Below are 15160 nucleotides of genomic sequence, written 5' to 3'. Positions count from 1 at the left end.
AGCAGCACCGAGCAGCCTGGGGGGCTCCTGCTCTGTGTGGTGATGGAGAGCAGAGGGATGGGATGGGACCAGCCTGCACTCGGTCCCTTCTCTCCATCCATGAGGACAGAGGGAGGCTGGGCTGGCAGGCAGCTCTGTGTACAGTGCAATTCCCTTCAGCTTGTTTGTGTTTTAATCAGATTTCCTCCAAGTCAGTGAAACGGCAACAATTCCCTTTGACTCTGATTTCCAGCACAAAAGCTGTTTGCAGCAGCACGCAGAAGTGGCTCTGCAGATGTTCCCCCAGCGCAACGCGTGCTGCCTGCTGGCTGCGGGTGCTCCAGTGAGAGCCCTGCTGGGTGTGATGTTACGTTATTTATTACTGACCCAAATCGTGCTGATTATTAATGGGCCACCTGCATTTGGAAGCCTGGATGAGACTGAAGTGCTGGGAAGGGTTGGTCCCATGGGTGTTCGACACAGGGAGCCAGCTCAATGCATCCCCACCGCTGCACCCACTAAATGGCATCTCCATTGTGCGGGTACCAACAGCCCAGGGACTGCTGGGCCCCCCAAAATGCAACCAACACCTACCCCAGCCTTCAGTGGGACCCCGGTAGGGATGCTACAGGTGTCATGGGATAATTCCCAGGGAGCGTGGAGCAGAAAATCTGCAGCCCAGGGCAGGCTGCCCAGTGCTCATGTTGCCGCATCGCCTGGCTGCACCAAGGTGCCATTAAAGACCCCTCTGCAACCAGGGCGGGGGGGTGGGCGGGTTGCTTGCTCAATACCAAGGGGAGCAACTTGTTTCTTGCATTGGAATTCACTGCTATAATTAGTGGAGAAGAGAGGAAAGTGTTCTCTTTGTGGCATTAAGTCTCCACAGCACCAACGGCCCTGCGACTGCAGCGTTACCGGGGGGATGGCCCTGGGGAGGCTGCTGAGCCCCTGGGGATGTGGGGAGCTGCACGGCCCCGGCTGCAGGGGCAGAAGGGGATGAGTGAGAGAGCAAAAGAGGAGTGAGATGGCTTCTGAAAAACCCTGCTTGTAACAAGGAGTTAAAAAAAAAAAAAAAAAAAAGCCCCAAATCTGCTCCTGGTGTGCACCCAAGAAAACCCCATGGAGGAGGGTGACATTGGCTGCCCGTCTGTTCTTCCCCAGCTCCCATCAGCGTGGACACGTGCGGCAGCACCCAGGGCTCCCAGCACGGACATCTGGAGCAGCCCTACGTGCCGGGCGGCAGGGGATGCTCCCGGGGCTGGGCTTTCTCCGGGACCTGGAACCAGCCCAGGCTTTGCAAGGCTGGGACGTGACTCCTTGCCTCGACGGCATTTTGGGTGGAGGGAAGCCAAAAAGAAAGAAGGGAAAAAAAACTGCAAATGGGACCCAGCTGAAAGATAGAGGCAAAGGTGCAAGCGTCTATTGGAGCAAATGTTTCCACTCATTGCTCAGCCTCGCTGGAATCTTTGGAGCCTGGGGGGGCTCAGCCCCTCTTTCTCAAGCCAAATGATGCTGTGCTCAGCCCCAGGCTGGAGGGGATGCTCGTGGCCTCCATCCAAACACAGATAACATAGATCATACTAGAAAGAAAAGAACAACGGTGGTGCTGCGTGGCTTGGAGGAAAGAAATCCCAAAAGGAGCATTGGAGAGAGACAGGGAGCCCTGGGACAGGGAAAGCAAATGTCCTATTAGCTCTTGCAGTGCTTGTTTCTTCTGCCTCCTGCCTCCAAGAAGGGATGAAGGATGTGTGCTGTGTGATGAGCAATGTGGGGTGACCCCAGGGTGCTGCCTGAAGGGTGTCCCATACGTGCCCCCCCCCCCCCCCCCCAATTGCTGCATGGGTAATGTGGGGCTGCAGAGTCCCAGCAAGCTCATCACCCCCTTGCTGCCTCTGTGTTGTCTGAGAAGGGATTTGAGTTCATCCAGGGCTGACCGCATGTCTCTAGACCCGGAGTTAATTCGACTTTGGGATCTGGAAAGCCTCACCCATTGCCAAACTGGCATTGTCTGCACCAGTGCAGCCCCAGCACCAGCAAAGACACCAGCAGGGTGTAAGCACAGCACATGGTGTGAGATGGTCCAGGCACTCTTGAGACAGGCTGGGGGGGATGGCAAAGCTCAGCCCAACCTCAGCAAAAGGGGTGGTTATGGGCTGGGGACCTGCAGAGGGACATCGTGTCCCAGTGTCACCAGCCTGGGAGCTTTTGGAAAACCACGAGCTGGAAACAGCATGTGGCCCAGGACATGCCAGAGGGTCCCTTGGGGCTACTGATGATTTCTTTTTTTTTTTTTTTTCCGGTTGGCTGGGATTTTTTTGGGGGTGTTTTCTTTTTCCTTTTTTCCCCCCAAAATCACCTGCAAAGCTGCAGCAACTCGTGTGCATTACAGGAACATGTGCTGGAATGAGGTTAGCCGGGGCGAGGTGGCTCCGCTGCCTTAGGGAGCTGCAGGAGACACAGCCTGTTCCCACTCACATCACGGGTATTTATAGATACAGATGTTTCTCTGGCAGCAGGGTTCAAGCATGATTTTTTTTTACTCTCTGTCTTCCTTCTCATCCCTCCTCCGCTCTTCAGCACTGCTGAAGGTGGAGAAAGCAACATGGGGATGTCTGGGGGCAAATGCAGCCTGAGCAGCCCCAGAAGCACGTGGGCTGCTGTTGGGTCCAAAATCTCTCCTTTTTGCATGGAAGAAAAATCTGATGCCATAGAAAAATGGGCTGTGCTATGGAATGCAGACCCCATCATCCTCATCACCACTTCTCATCCCCAAGGCCAGCAAAGGAGCTGTGATTTAACAACTCCCTGGGTCCCTCCTCTGTCTGCTTTTACCCCCCACTTCCCTGGCTGCTCGGTTGGGTCGGCTTGGTTGGGATTCTTGGGAGACAGGAAAGATGCCTGAAATAAATCCCCATCCTGGGGGTGCAGGGCTGATGAAGCTGCCTCTGAGTGGGAGGGAGAGCGTTTGTTCGGAGGCTGGGCAATGGCTCTGCTCCACAATTAATTATACATGCTCTGTGGTCCGTCTGGGAGGCATTAATGGCTCCAGATGCGGATCATGGGGCTCTGCGTGGCACTGTAAACACGCTGGAAGTCCAATTTGGATTTCCCCGGGTGCCTCATTTAAATGAATTATGTAAACGCTTTCCCCTCCTCTTCTGAGCAAAAGCCAGTCCGGCTGCTGCCTGATGTGTTAATCCCATGAATAAAATAAAAACAGGAGAGACCGTGCATTAAAGAGAATAAACTGATGCTGGGGGGGGCTCAGCTTGGGACCCCCAGCCCTGGGCCTGGCGTTCCCCTCTGCCAGCCACCTGAGGGCTGCAGAAGGTGCCACCAAGGTCCTGAACCCCTTGGTGTCCCACAGGGCTTCAGAAGGGTGACATCCCCTGTGGGATTTAGCCTACACCCACCTCTGTTTTACTTAATTCCAGTCAAATTGGCAAGGCAGCGATCACAATTATCTTTGGTAAAGCAAGCTGCTGAGCTTTCCTCAATTTCCTACTTTGCCCTAATTCCTCCTGAGATCCACAATGCCAAGGTGCCCCCCCCCAGGGACAGTGAATTAGGGCAATAACAGCTGGGGGGGCCTGGGGTCTGATACAGGTGTTTCAATGGGCTGATGCATGGCCTGATCCTGCTCAGCCTGGGGCTCGAGAGCAGCATGAGGGGGGGGGGGGGGCCTGACCTGGGCACTTTCTGCTGAGCAAAATGTGGCAGATATTTGTTTGATCACGAAATATTCACCCAGAAAATTTGAATGTAAAGGGCTGCTCCACTCATGGAATGCATGCAGGGCACATGCACAGCACCGGGCCGTTTCCCTTTGGAAGTGACAGTGACCACAAAAAGGCTTTTTTAGAAGATTGCTGCCTCTATATAGTGGCTGTGTGTGCGAACTCTCCCCTGGGCACCCCTTTTCCATCAGAGACATCAAGCAAAGCATAATTCTGGACTGTATGGTGGCACATCCTTCTCGGGATGTTACCCTGTCCTGAGCTACAGGGTCTTTTTTTTGTTCCTTTGTGTGTGTGTGCATGTGTGTAATTCTGTTAAGTTATACAGCCAGGGGCTGCAATAGCAGCCAGGCTTCCCCATGGATTGACCTTCCACTGAAGGTGCCCTGCAGCCAGATGATAAATGAGAAGGATGCTGGGACGCTGGAGGCAGCCTGCAGTGCTGCTGGGGCTCACGCCCATGTGCCCCCCTACTCACCTGCCCCAGTGTCCTCAGATGTTTTGGGTGTGCAATGATAATTGCACTGGGGAGCATTTGCTACAGGTCTGAAATACCCCATAAAGAAATCAGGGAGCTGAGACTATCCATATTCTGATCGATACTGGATAGGGGTGAAATGAAACAAATCTCGTAGCAGCACCTTGTGCAATTCAGACCTTCCCAAGAGGATTCATGGGAATGACCAACAAACCATTGGGTTATTCCCGCAGCTTCACACTAGAGCTGTTTGGATCCAGCTGGAGAGCTGGGAAAAAAAAAAAAAAAAAAGGAAAGAAAAGAAAAAGGATTTCTTGTTTCAGAGAAAATCCCGGGGATGAGGCATTCCGGCCGTAGCAGGAGACGTGCTGCTGGCGGGGGGCTGGCACAGGCGGCCTGTCCCTGCATCACCTCCAGCTGCAGCAGGTTTGGCTCTCCTGCACAGTGGGAGATGCAGGCAGTAAATTCGTATGGAGAAGGGCAGAGAAGGGCCCTGCAGGCTGTGGGGACCACGTTGTGTGGGCAAGTGTCACTTGCCTAGGGTGCATTGGGGACCTAGGCAGTTGCTGGCCACTCCAAGACATGTCACAGCTCTGCACAGCCTGGCTGCAGCTGCGGAGCTCCTCTGCTCACCCCCACCCCGGGTCTCCTAGAGGGGGCTGCAGGAAGGTTGCAGAGTGCAGGTTGCAAGGTACAGGGTGCAAAGTGAATGGTGGTGGAGGGTGAAGGCTGCACGACAGGGTGCAGGGTGACAGAGGGAGGATGGACGACGCAGGGTGCAGGGTACGTGATGCAGACTGAAGTGTGCAGGATGCAGGGTGCAAGGTGCAGGGTGCAGGATGCAGATTGAAGTGTGCAGGATGCAGGTTGCAAGGTGCAGGATGCAGACTGAAGTGTGCAGGATGCAGGGTGCAAGGTGAAGGGTGCAGGATGCAGATTGAAGTGTGCAGGATGCAGACTGCAAGGTGCAGGGTGCAGACTGAAGTGTGCAGGGTGCAGGATGCAGGGTGCAGCATGCACAAGACATGATGCAGGTTAAAGGACATAGGATGTAGAGTATAGGGTGCAAGTTGCAGTATGAATGAAGGCGTAAGATGGATGGTACTGGGTGCATGATGCAGGATGTAAAATGAAGGGTGCAGGGTGCAGCGTGCAGGACTTAGGTTGCAGCGTGCAGGATGAAAGGAGCAGGGCACAGGACTCAGGTTGTGAGGTGCAGGGTGTAAGGAGCAGGGCAAAGCTCACAGGGCAGGACACACCATGCAGGGCAGAACACACCGTGCGGGACACGCGGTGTAGGACAGGATACGCCACGCAGGACACAGCACGCAGGACAGGACGCTCAATGCAGGATACGCCGTGAAGGGCACAGGACGCAGGACGCAGGACAGGAGAGGACAGGACACAGCACGCGGGACACATGATGCCGGACACACCGCGCACGATGGGGGAGGACGCACGGGGCAGGGCAGGACCCTCAGCACACGACGATGCACGGTGCAGGACGCGCCCCGCAGCGCGTGCCGCCAGCACCACCTCGTGGCTGCCACCGGGACCCGCCTGAGCCGCACGGCCCGGCCCCCCCGGCCCTTCCCGGCTCCCCCCATAGCTCCCCCAAGGCCCCTCCCGCTCCCTCCTCCCTGGTCCGGCCCCGGGGCTGAGGAGGGAAGGAGCCGGGAGCGGCCCCCGGGGCACAGCCCCCCCGCCCCGTCCCCAGGGACTCCCTGCGCGGCGTGCGCCCACCGCCGGGCACGGCCCCCCCAGGGTGCCCCCGTGAACGGGGGGGGTCCCCGCCGTGCTGCACACCCCCTCCTGCTGTGCACCCCAGATCTGCTTGTGCCCCCCAGCACCGGTCTCCCGCAGGGTGCAGGATGAAGGATACGGGGTGCAGGATGGTGGATGCGGGGTGCAGGGTGTAGGGTGCAGCAGGCAGAAGCACAGCACAGGCTGCACCCCACCATGCCCCCCACCACGCTGCACACCCACCCCATCCCGGGGTGCCCCCGCTGTGATTAGGGCTTGCTGTGCCTCCCTACCGCAAGTCACCCTGCCCCAAAACGCTGCTCCCCTGCTTGCACGCACGCTGTGCCCTCACCCCAGCACTGGATCCATAACATACATGCCCCAGAAGGCCCCACAAAAGACCCCAGAAGGACAAAGCTGCCTTTTTCTTTTTTCCAAACAAGACTTTATTGAGGAGGCAGGGAGAGCCCTGGGGGAGTCAGCCAACCCTCAAAGGCTGGAGGGGACACAGACGACACGCAGCCCCCAGCTTGGCTTTCTTCCAGGCTGGCTGGGGAAGCAGCAGAGGCTGGTGGCCAGGTCCCATCTCCTTGTCACGGCCAGTCCCCAAAGCCCCTGCAGAAGGCACCGCGGTCCCGGGGCACCAAGCAAGAGGAGAGCAGCTCGTGCAAACCCAACCCTCGAAAGGCTGAGAGGAGGGCGGCTGGAGGCACCGCTGAAGGCACGAGGCAAGCACGGGCAGTGTAACAGCGGTACAGACGTCCTTAGGGAAGTCCCAGCCCTCTCGCTGACTGTCCCTGCTTGGCACTTTATCCCTTTTAAATTAAGGCTGAAAACCTGCAAGAAGGCACAACCCACGTGCAAAACTCGAGGCTGGGGCCGAGGCGGAGCTGGGGCTGCCCCTGGCGTTGGGGGGGGATGCCCGCGGCCACCTCAGCTGAAATCCCGGTCCGGCAGCACCAGCGGAGCCACCAGCGTCCAGGCATAGAGCAGGAGCCCGGCCCAGCTGGAGCAGATCTTCACCCACACGGCCGTCCAGGGGCTGCTCAGCACCCGCAGGCTCTCGTCAGGCCTGAAAGGGCAAGAGGGTGGCATCCGTCACCGCGCTGCGCTGGCACTGTGGCACCCTCCAGCCCCGAGGTCCCCAGCCACGTGCTGGGGGATGCAGCCCTGGTGCTGCAGCCTGGGACACCCCGGGGCTGGCTCCCTGCTCCCCCCATGTCCCCAGGGTGCAGCGGGGATGCTGCAAGGACAGGGGGGATGCTGCAAGGATGGGGGGCGGGATGCTGCAAGTGGGTACCCAGCAAACTCACACCCAGAGCGCATCCATAGGGCGCTCAGCCACCTCCAAATAATTAACCCTGATTGGGATGCCTGTGAAGTTTGCTCACACGTGGACCCATCCTCAGCAGCCGTGCCCAGCCCAAGTACGAGGAGAACCCCACAGAAGGGGTGAGCAGAGCAGGGGGATGCCCACCTGTACCAGTTGGTGAGCGTCATCATGATGTAGAGGGCGGCGAGGAGGAGGCAGAGGTGGAAGAAGCTGTAGCTGTAGGTGACGCCGTCCTGCTCGTTGTCGTAGGCATGGTGCACCCCGCTCTCTGCCGCTGCCGCATCCCCAGCGCTCGCCCCGGCCCCGCTCTCCTCCGTCAGCATCATCTTGTTGACCTGCGCGTGGTCCGAGGAGCGGATGCTGCAGAGACGGACGGACGGACAGATCAGGGTGACTGTGCCCCAGCATGGGGACACCCAGTGTCCCTAGGGTGGCAGAGCAGTCTGGGAGATGTGGCTCGTGCAGAAACCCCCTGACACCCTAAAAGCTGTGAGCAGGACCCCACAGGGTGCCCAGTGCCAGGGAGCAGGATGGCTCTGCAGGCAGCACTTGGTGCCAGCACCCCGGAACAAGCTGCAGCACCGATTCCCCTAAAATCCTCCCGGTGCCTCTGGGCAAGCAGAGGGACCGTGAGGTCCCAGGGGCCACGCGCCACATTCTCACCTGATAAAGAGGGTGCAGAGGATGAAGATCACCAGCCCCACGATGCTCGGGGCGTCCCACCATGTTGTCAGCGGCTGGGCAGCCTCTGCTGAGCCCGTGCTGTTCCGCAGCAGCAGCGTGGGGTTACAGTCCTGGTCTGGGGGGGGCACGCAGGGGTGTCAGTGCCTGTCCCCAGCCTCACACCCCCCCCGAGCGGCAGGCAGCAAGCCTGAGGATGCCCTGTGCTTACTGGGGACGTTGGCCAGGGCGGACCAGGTGATGAAGATGGTGTAGAGGGTGATGAGGGACGCCTGCAGCAGCCCCGAGTGCGGCTGGGCATCCTGCAAACACAATGGGGACGTTCAGGGCTTATCCTGGCGCAGGGGGAGGTGGCAGGGCCACCGGCCTCCCGGCTCCCCCCACCGCCTCACCTGGATTTTGGGAAGGATGGACATGGCCGAGACGATGACGCAGAGGATGAGGTTGATGCTGATGAGGACCTTGCCCTCCGTGCAGCCCTGGGGCTTGGTGTAGTAAACATAGAGCAGCGCGATGGCCACAATGGAGGCAGCGTAGAAGATGAAGGTGACAGCGCAAAGGGCTGGGGGAGGAAGGAAAAAAGGAAGGGGGCTGGAGCAGAGCCCCGGCCATCGCTGCAGGGCAGCTCCCGGCCCCAGGATGAGGTTCCTGGGGCAGCAGGGCGCAAGGCGCAGCCGCACCGACCTGCGTACCAGCCCTTGGCGCTGCCCTCGCCCGCGTTGCGCAGCCACAGCTGGCTCCAGGAGTGGGCGAAGTCGATGAGGAGGATGAGCTGGATGAGGATGAAGAGGAAGGAGCCGACCACGCCGAAGTAGAACCAGACTTGGGTGGCGGGAGGAAGAGAGGAAGACGTTAGCAATGGGAACGTGACAGCGCTGGGTGCATCGGGGCAGCACCCAGTGCCAGGACACACGGATGCGGAGGGCAGGATGGTGCCCCTGGCATGGTGCAGACCCCGTGGCCCCCCCACTGCCCACCTGCAGCCCCTCACCTGAGGTGAAGGAGCCGTCAGGGATGTAGAAGGCCCCCACCGTGAGCCCCACCAGCACCATGAACTTCAAGAGCCAGAAGCTGCAGGAGGGGAGAGGAGGCAGGGTCAGCAAACGGGAACCATCACCGCTAGGAGTGAACCCCCAGCAGCTCCCAAAACACTGGGGCGGGGGCTCTGCTGACCCCCCCCGCAAACCAGCATCCCCAGGGAAACATGCTCAGGGACTGCTCGGCTCCTTGTTCAGGAGCCAGGGGCCAGGCATCCCCCAGATGGGAGTGGTGCTGGGCAAATCCCAAAATTCCCAGCACATTGCACCTGCTAGTACATGCAGCACTGGGGTGTACAATCCCCAAAAGTGTTGCATTCAACCCAAAACCTGAGAGCAAGCTCAAACCTCCTTTCTGCTTTATCCCCCCCTTCCCCATGCACAGAACGGGGACAAAAAGGGAAAAAAAAAATGAAATGGGCTCCCCCAAGACGTGCTTCAAGCCAAGTGCGAGGGCTCTCTCACCCGTTCTGCACGGCGGCTCGCGGGTCCTTGCTGCTGCGCACGCACACCATGATCACGGCGAAGAGGAAGAAGAAGGAGGCCGCGGCGAAGCCCATGCGGTACACGGCCTTGTGGCCCAGGAAGCCGCTGCAGTCAGCGTGGACTTGGACCCCCAGCACCGAGCCGCTGCCCTCGCAGAAGCCAGGGAGCTGCAGGGGTGGGGAGATAAGGAGCGAGCGCCCCGGCTGCTCCCCGAGCACCCCGCACCATCACCTGGCCAGCAAGAGGGTGGCGCAGCTGGGGACACTGGTGGGGTGACCCAGCCAAAGCCACCCTGCAGGGCACTGGGAAGCTGAGGTGACACTGGCATTTCCCAAAAGGTCCCAAACTGGGATGTAGGAAACCTTTTGGGTAGACAGCTGGGAAAAACTGATAATGCAGGAATTTATCCCATGACATTGTCATCTCCGTGGAAAGCCAGGGTCAATGACACCCTCTCCTGGTGAGATGCTTGGAAAAAAGCATCAGAAGCAACATCACGCGCCAAAAAAATTACTTTTTGATTCAGCCTCGCGTACCCATCCCAAGCTAAACCCCTTCCCCAGCCTGATCAAGTCCAGCAACCTCTGCGAGGGCAGCAGGAGTTACCTTGTGCAGCTCCTTCTCCACGCCGGGGATGATCATGATGATGGAGACGAGGGTGCAAAGGAAGAGGAAGAAGGTGAAGAGGAGGCGGGAGACGGTGGAGTTCCTGGCCGAGGGGCAGCAGCCGCAGAGCAGGCATGATGCGGGGCCACACAGGCAGGACACCTGCAACAAGAGCCAGGGGGCCGTGGGAAGGGGATCGCCGCAGAAACCACCCAGCTCGGAAATTGCTGCAGATGGTCCTGGGGACATCCACGTCCTCGTTGTTTTTTTGTTGTTGTTTTCTTTCCAGCCGTTGCATGAAAAAAGGCCCTGCCCCGCTGCAGCCTCGTCTCTTTCGAATCAGTCCACAAAATAATTTAAGGCTACCTTTTCAACCGAATAGGGGATGGGGAAAAAACCCATACCAGCATCATGGGGAAGCCAGCTCCCCCTGCAAGCCATGCTGCTAAACCCATTTTACAGGTGGGAAAACTGAGGCACAACATCCTCAGAAGTCCACGGTGGTTTCTGGTGGCCCAAATCCCCAGCTCCCACAAACCATGGTGACAGAAGCATTCGGGAGATGCTGTTTGCATCCCTGCAGTTGGCCTTCGACAAGTTTGACTTTGCCGCTCCTTGAAACGTTGTTCCCACTGGATATTCACCTGCTTATTTAATGCCTACAAGGTTTTGGAGCACCCTGAGCAGCAATCACGGCCCTTAAAGGAAGAATAACCGAGGGGTTTTGCATGAAGTCGGGTTTAATGCTGGCTAGGAGGCAGGAGGGCAGGATACGGCCAGCAGCCAGCCCTGGCCACCACGTCCTGGTCCGGATGTGACTGATCGGGACAGGGACAACTTTCAGCCCTTCATCACCTCCAGGGTGCCACCCATCTGCAGGGCCACGTCCAAAACCCCCATTTCCCAGAAGGACATAAAGTTAGTGAATAAACAACGTAAGAAACATTTCAAGAAACATTTCTGAACCTTTAACCCACTCGTAGGTCATACAAGCAAAAGGTCCTGTGTTAAATATCTATCCCACTTGCTGGCCCCCACCAAACTGCTTTCCCTCTATCTGCAAGTAACTTCATCGATTTATTTTGCTTTTGACTCTTTTATTCTTCCCCTCTAGCAGCTTTTTCTGCCCTGCACTTGAAGGGCCTCAGCCAGCCACAGGCCTGCAGACACTGGAAGGGCTCAGCTCCCTCCCGTAACACGGATGTGTGCATTGTGTGTTCATTACTACCCAGAAAAGGCTACACACTTCCTTAATTGTGCCCAGCAATCAATGTTAATTAAATATCTGTCCATATCAACTAAAATACACATCCCTCTATCCTAAAATTAGTGGGGAAAAAACGGAGATGGCAGAAAAGAAACACAGCTTTTCGGGTGGCTGTGCAAGGACATCAAACGTGCAGCTTCCTCCTCAGATGCAGGAGCGTGGAGGTTCACAGCGCTCACTTTGACACCCCAAAATCACTAGAGGAAGCTTTGAAATTATTTTGGAAACCTCAGCACATCACTGCTCGAGCAAAATCAGCTCCTCCGTGACGTATACAGCATCCAGCCCAGCCAGAGGCTGTGCTGAGCAGGTGAGAGGAGCCCACCTTTCCTCGGGGACCATGACGGAGCTGCTCAAGGGACATCACTTCATGCTTTTGACTTGAGAACGTGAAAAAGCAGCCTTCAATTCGAGATTACTTCCTTGTAGGCTCATTAAGCGCACCATTTGCGCAAGAATGCATTTAAAATGTGTCAGTTTTATTGTATGTAACCTTCAAATTGAAAAAATAAATTTAAAAAAAAAAGAAAGAAAATGGCCACTGAAAACAGCCTGAAAAATCATGCGGTTTGTCATTTGGTGGCTGAATTTGGGGGTTCAGCCCCCTGCTGCCGTCACTTCCCACCGTTGAGGCTGTTCAGGCTTTGTGGTCGCAGGGTGACCACGGCATGCATGGCAAGATGTGCAAAGGCATCACAGCACAACCCAAAGCCTGTGCAGAACCTCATCCCCAGCACCCACAGCTTTCTGCTTAAAAGAGAAATGAAGCAACGAGGGCTTGGTTAGAGTCAGACAAAAGGGAGAGAGGCACGGGCTGGGCACGGCCGGGAGATACGCTCACACGCGGGAATGCTCCTGCACGGCACCCCACGCTCGAGCATCTGCAAAACCCTGCAGGAGACACGACCCCACGCATCCCATTTTCCCTGGGATATGTGCATTACTGTGCTGCAGGTACGAGGTTCTGGGGAGCCCACATCCCCCTGGAGCTTTCCATAGTCACAGAACCATTGAATTCGGAAAAGACCTCTAAGATCATCAGGTCCAACCAGAGCTGGACTTTAGGGTAGGCTCTTTCAGGACAAGCTCTGTGGCCTCATTTCAGGTTTTATGGCCTCCTGCAAGCACAGGGAGGCACCGCCCAGCATAACGGGGTAGGGCGGTAACCTGAGAGTTCCACGTCACCAGGAGGCCCTTTGTCACAGAGGACCGTGCCTACAAACTGCCCTTCTCAAGCACCTTTACAAAGGAAGAGGCAGCTCTTGATTTCAGCCTTTTCCTTTGTTTTTCTTGAGCAAGCAAGGGGATTAAAGGCAAGAGAAGCCTCCTGTAGGAACACAGCACTGGAAGCGCCCAGTTGCACCTCCCCAGTGGGCTTTCCAGGATGCCCACGAGTACGAAGGTGGATCCAGCAGGACAGAAAAAGCCAACGAAGGGAAGCGGCCCACAGATGTGGTGGACTGATGAGGAAGCGTCAGGTTTCAGCTGCCACAGATTAAAGATTAATCCCTCCGGTTTCACTATCGACATCCTCACAAAATACAGCTCGCTGCCAAAACGGCAGCTGCGGGAGCAGTCGGCGCAGAACGGGCACCGTTTACACAGCCCAAACCCAACAGCAACCCAGCACCACCCCCTCCTGCAGGCTGCCCTCGCCCCCACACCCCTGAGGATGCAGAGACTGAGTCAACCAAAAGCAACGCCAAGCAGCCAGTCATCATCTAATGAGCTGGCAGATTAATCAGTACCAAAGGCAACGAGGTCAGCGCAGGCTGGGGAGGTGGGAACCCCAGGGCACCAGGTCCCAACATCGCCCCCACAGCCAGGCAAAATGCTGGGGTCTGACCCTACACAGAACCTATAAGTGACTCTACCCTGGGCCAAAACGTTTTCGGGGGGGGGGGGGGGGGGGGGGCGGAAATATCCAGAATTATGTCAACACCCTCCACAGCCCTGCCCCGGAGTAACTCCTGGCTTTTCTGATACTGCCAACGGGGCCAAGTGAAACCCTCAGAACTTTGAGGCCAAGTTGCGAAAGCGGCCCCGTTCCCGGCCCCGTTCCCGGCCCCGTTCCCGTTCCCAGCCAGGCGGGGAGGTTTCGGGGACCTGCCCCAGCCCGTGCCCAGGAAGGCAGCACCGGGCGCGTGTCACCAGGCACAGCACTGGCAGCACCCACCTGCGTCACCGGGCACAGCACCGGGCACAGCACCCGCACAGAGCCCCCCTCCCAGCCCCTCGTTCACAGGCAGGATGCTGGGGATGGCTCAGGGGGGTGTCAGCCCCTGCTTCCCACCCCGGGGTGTATCGGGGCAGGATGTGAGCCCCCCTTCTGGGATGCCCCGGGAGCCCAGGATACTCCAAACCCTCCCTGGAGCTGGGTGCTGAGGCAGGACCCCATTTTCCCTCAGTGCTGTAAGAAGAGTGCCCCAGCTCCCCACAGCCCCCCCAGGTGCATGAGATACACCCCTGGGGGGTGCCCTGGTACTGTGGGATCCCCCTGAGCACGACATTCATGAGCTCCGCATCTCCCTGGGACGAACCCCACGGGGCTCCCTTGGACAGCCCTGGGTGCGGTGAGCCCCCCTGCCATGGGTGTCCCCTGCTTCCCCCGGGGACAGAGGGGGGCACCCCCGGGGGTCCCCTGCTAAACTCCGAAGGGGGCCCCTGCATTTTCCTGGTATAGAGGGGGGCATCCCGCGGTTGTCCCTACAACCCCCGAGAGGTCCCCTGCTTCCCCGGGTACAGAGGGGGGCACCCTCTGGGGGGTCCCGCGCATTCCCCTGGGGGTCCCCTGCGCCCCTCCGGCTCCACCGGGCCGCACCCCCCCGCTTCCCCTCCCCCGCCCCGTGCCTCCTGTGCCCCCCCGGGCTGCAGCGGGCCCGGCTGCCCCCTGTCCCCCCCAGAACTGCACCGGGGCGCAGCCCCCGGGTGCCCCCAACCCCCCCCCCCGCCCCGGGTGCCCCTAGCACTCCCCAGGGCCCCCTCCGGTCCCGTCCCGGAGCCGAACCCGGTGCCGCTGCGGCTCGGAACCGGTTCGGCTCCGGTTCCCCCCGCGGTGCCCGCCCGCTGCCCCGGCACTCACGCAGCTCAGCAGGGAGCAGACCCCCAGGCAGGCCCCCATCGTGCGTCCCCGGGCCCGGCGCGGCACCTCCCCGGGGCGGGCCCGAGTCTGCGGGGCGGGGGCAGCGGCGGGGCGGGGGCAGCGGCGGGGCGGGCCCGGGCCGGGGCTCCGGGTATGGGGGGGGGGGGGGGGGGCACGGGAGGGTCCCCCCGGCACGGCGAGGAGCCCGGGTCAGTAGGGTGGGGGGTGCTGGGGGGGGAGCCGGAGAGTAAGGGGTGGGGGGAGATGGGGCTGCTGGAGGATGTCCCAGCCCCGGGAGTGGGATGGGAATCGGGGAGTGGGGTGGGAATGTGGAGATGGGAAGGGAGGTGTTAGAGGGGATGGGATGGGATGGGATGGGATAGGATAGGATAGGATAGGATAGGATAGGATAGGATAGGATAGGATAGGATAGGATAGGATAGGATAGGATAGGATCAGTAGAGTAGAGTAGAGTAGAGTAGAGTAGAATAGAATAGTTCTGGCTGGAAAGGACCTACAGCGATCATCAAGTCCCACTGCCAGACTACTGCTGAAGCTGAGGCACAGCCCCCTCTCTAGGAAGCCTGTTCCCGTGTCTGACAACCGGGAAAGTTTTCCCTAACTGTGCTGGGTCTGGCTGGGATGGAGTCACCTTTCCCTGCAGCAACCCACGCAGCGCTGTGCTCTGCACGTGTAGCTGGAACAGCCCTGGTATCACACCGGTGTTGTGC

General features: G+C 58.7%; 1 protein-coding gene across 1 annotated transcript; it reads right to left on the bottom strand.

Moving 5' to 3' along the window:
• Nucleotides 1-6359: 6359 nt before the first annotated feature.
• On the bottom strand, nucleotides 6360-14516 carry SERINC2 (serine incorporator 2). The gene is made up of 10 exons (XM_035565148.2): nucleotides 14430-14516; nucleotides 10081-10242; nucleotides 9454-9641; nucleotides 8943-9022; nucleotides 8636-8773; nucleotides 8344-8513; nucleotides 8163-8253; nucleotides 7934-8069; nucleotides 7415-7630; nucleotides 6360-7009 (listed from the first exon to the last, which is right to left on the bottom strand). Exons 1-10 carry the CDS (start codon nucleotides 14466-14468, stop codon nucleotides 6871-6873), a joined length of 1359 nt encoding a protein of 452 aa, XP_035421041.1. The 5' UTR covers nucleotides 14469-14516; the 3' UTR covers nucleotides 6360-6870.
• Between the last annotated feature and the right edge of the window lie 644 nt (nucleotides 14517-15160).

Source organism: Cygnus atratus, chromosome 23 (assembly GCF_013377495.2).
Source record: "Cygnus atratus isolate AKBS03 ecotype Queensland, Australia chromosome 23, CAtr_DNAZoo_HiC_assembly, whole genome shotgun sequence".
NCBI lineage: Eukaryota > Metazoa > Chordata > Aves > Anseriformes > Anatidae > Cygnus > Cygnus atratus.
Note: the sequence above shows the minus strand (reverse complement) of the source record. Positions and strands in the feature narration are given on the sequence as shown.

Coding starts and splice junctions, on each gene's coding strand:
- SERINC2 (XM_035565148.2), bottom strand. CDS start 14,468: ATGGGGGCCTGCCTGGGGGTCTGCTCCCTGCTGAGCTGC. Junction 8,514..8,635: donor CGCCAAGGGCTGGTACGCAG/GTCGGTGCGGCT, acceptor TTCCTCCCCCAG/CCCTTTGCGCTGTCACCTTC. Junction 7,631..7,933: donor CTCTGCACCCTCTTTATCAG/GTGAGAATGTGG, acceptor CCGTCTCTGCAG/CATCCGCTCCTCGGACCACG.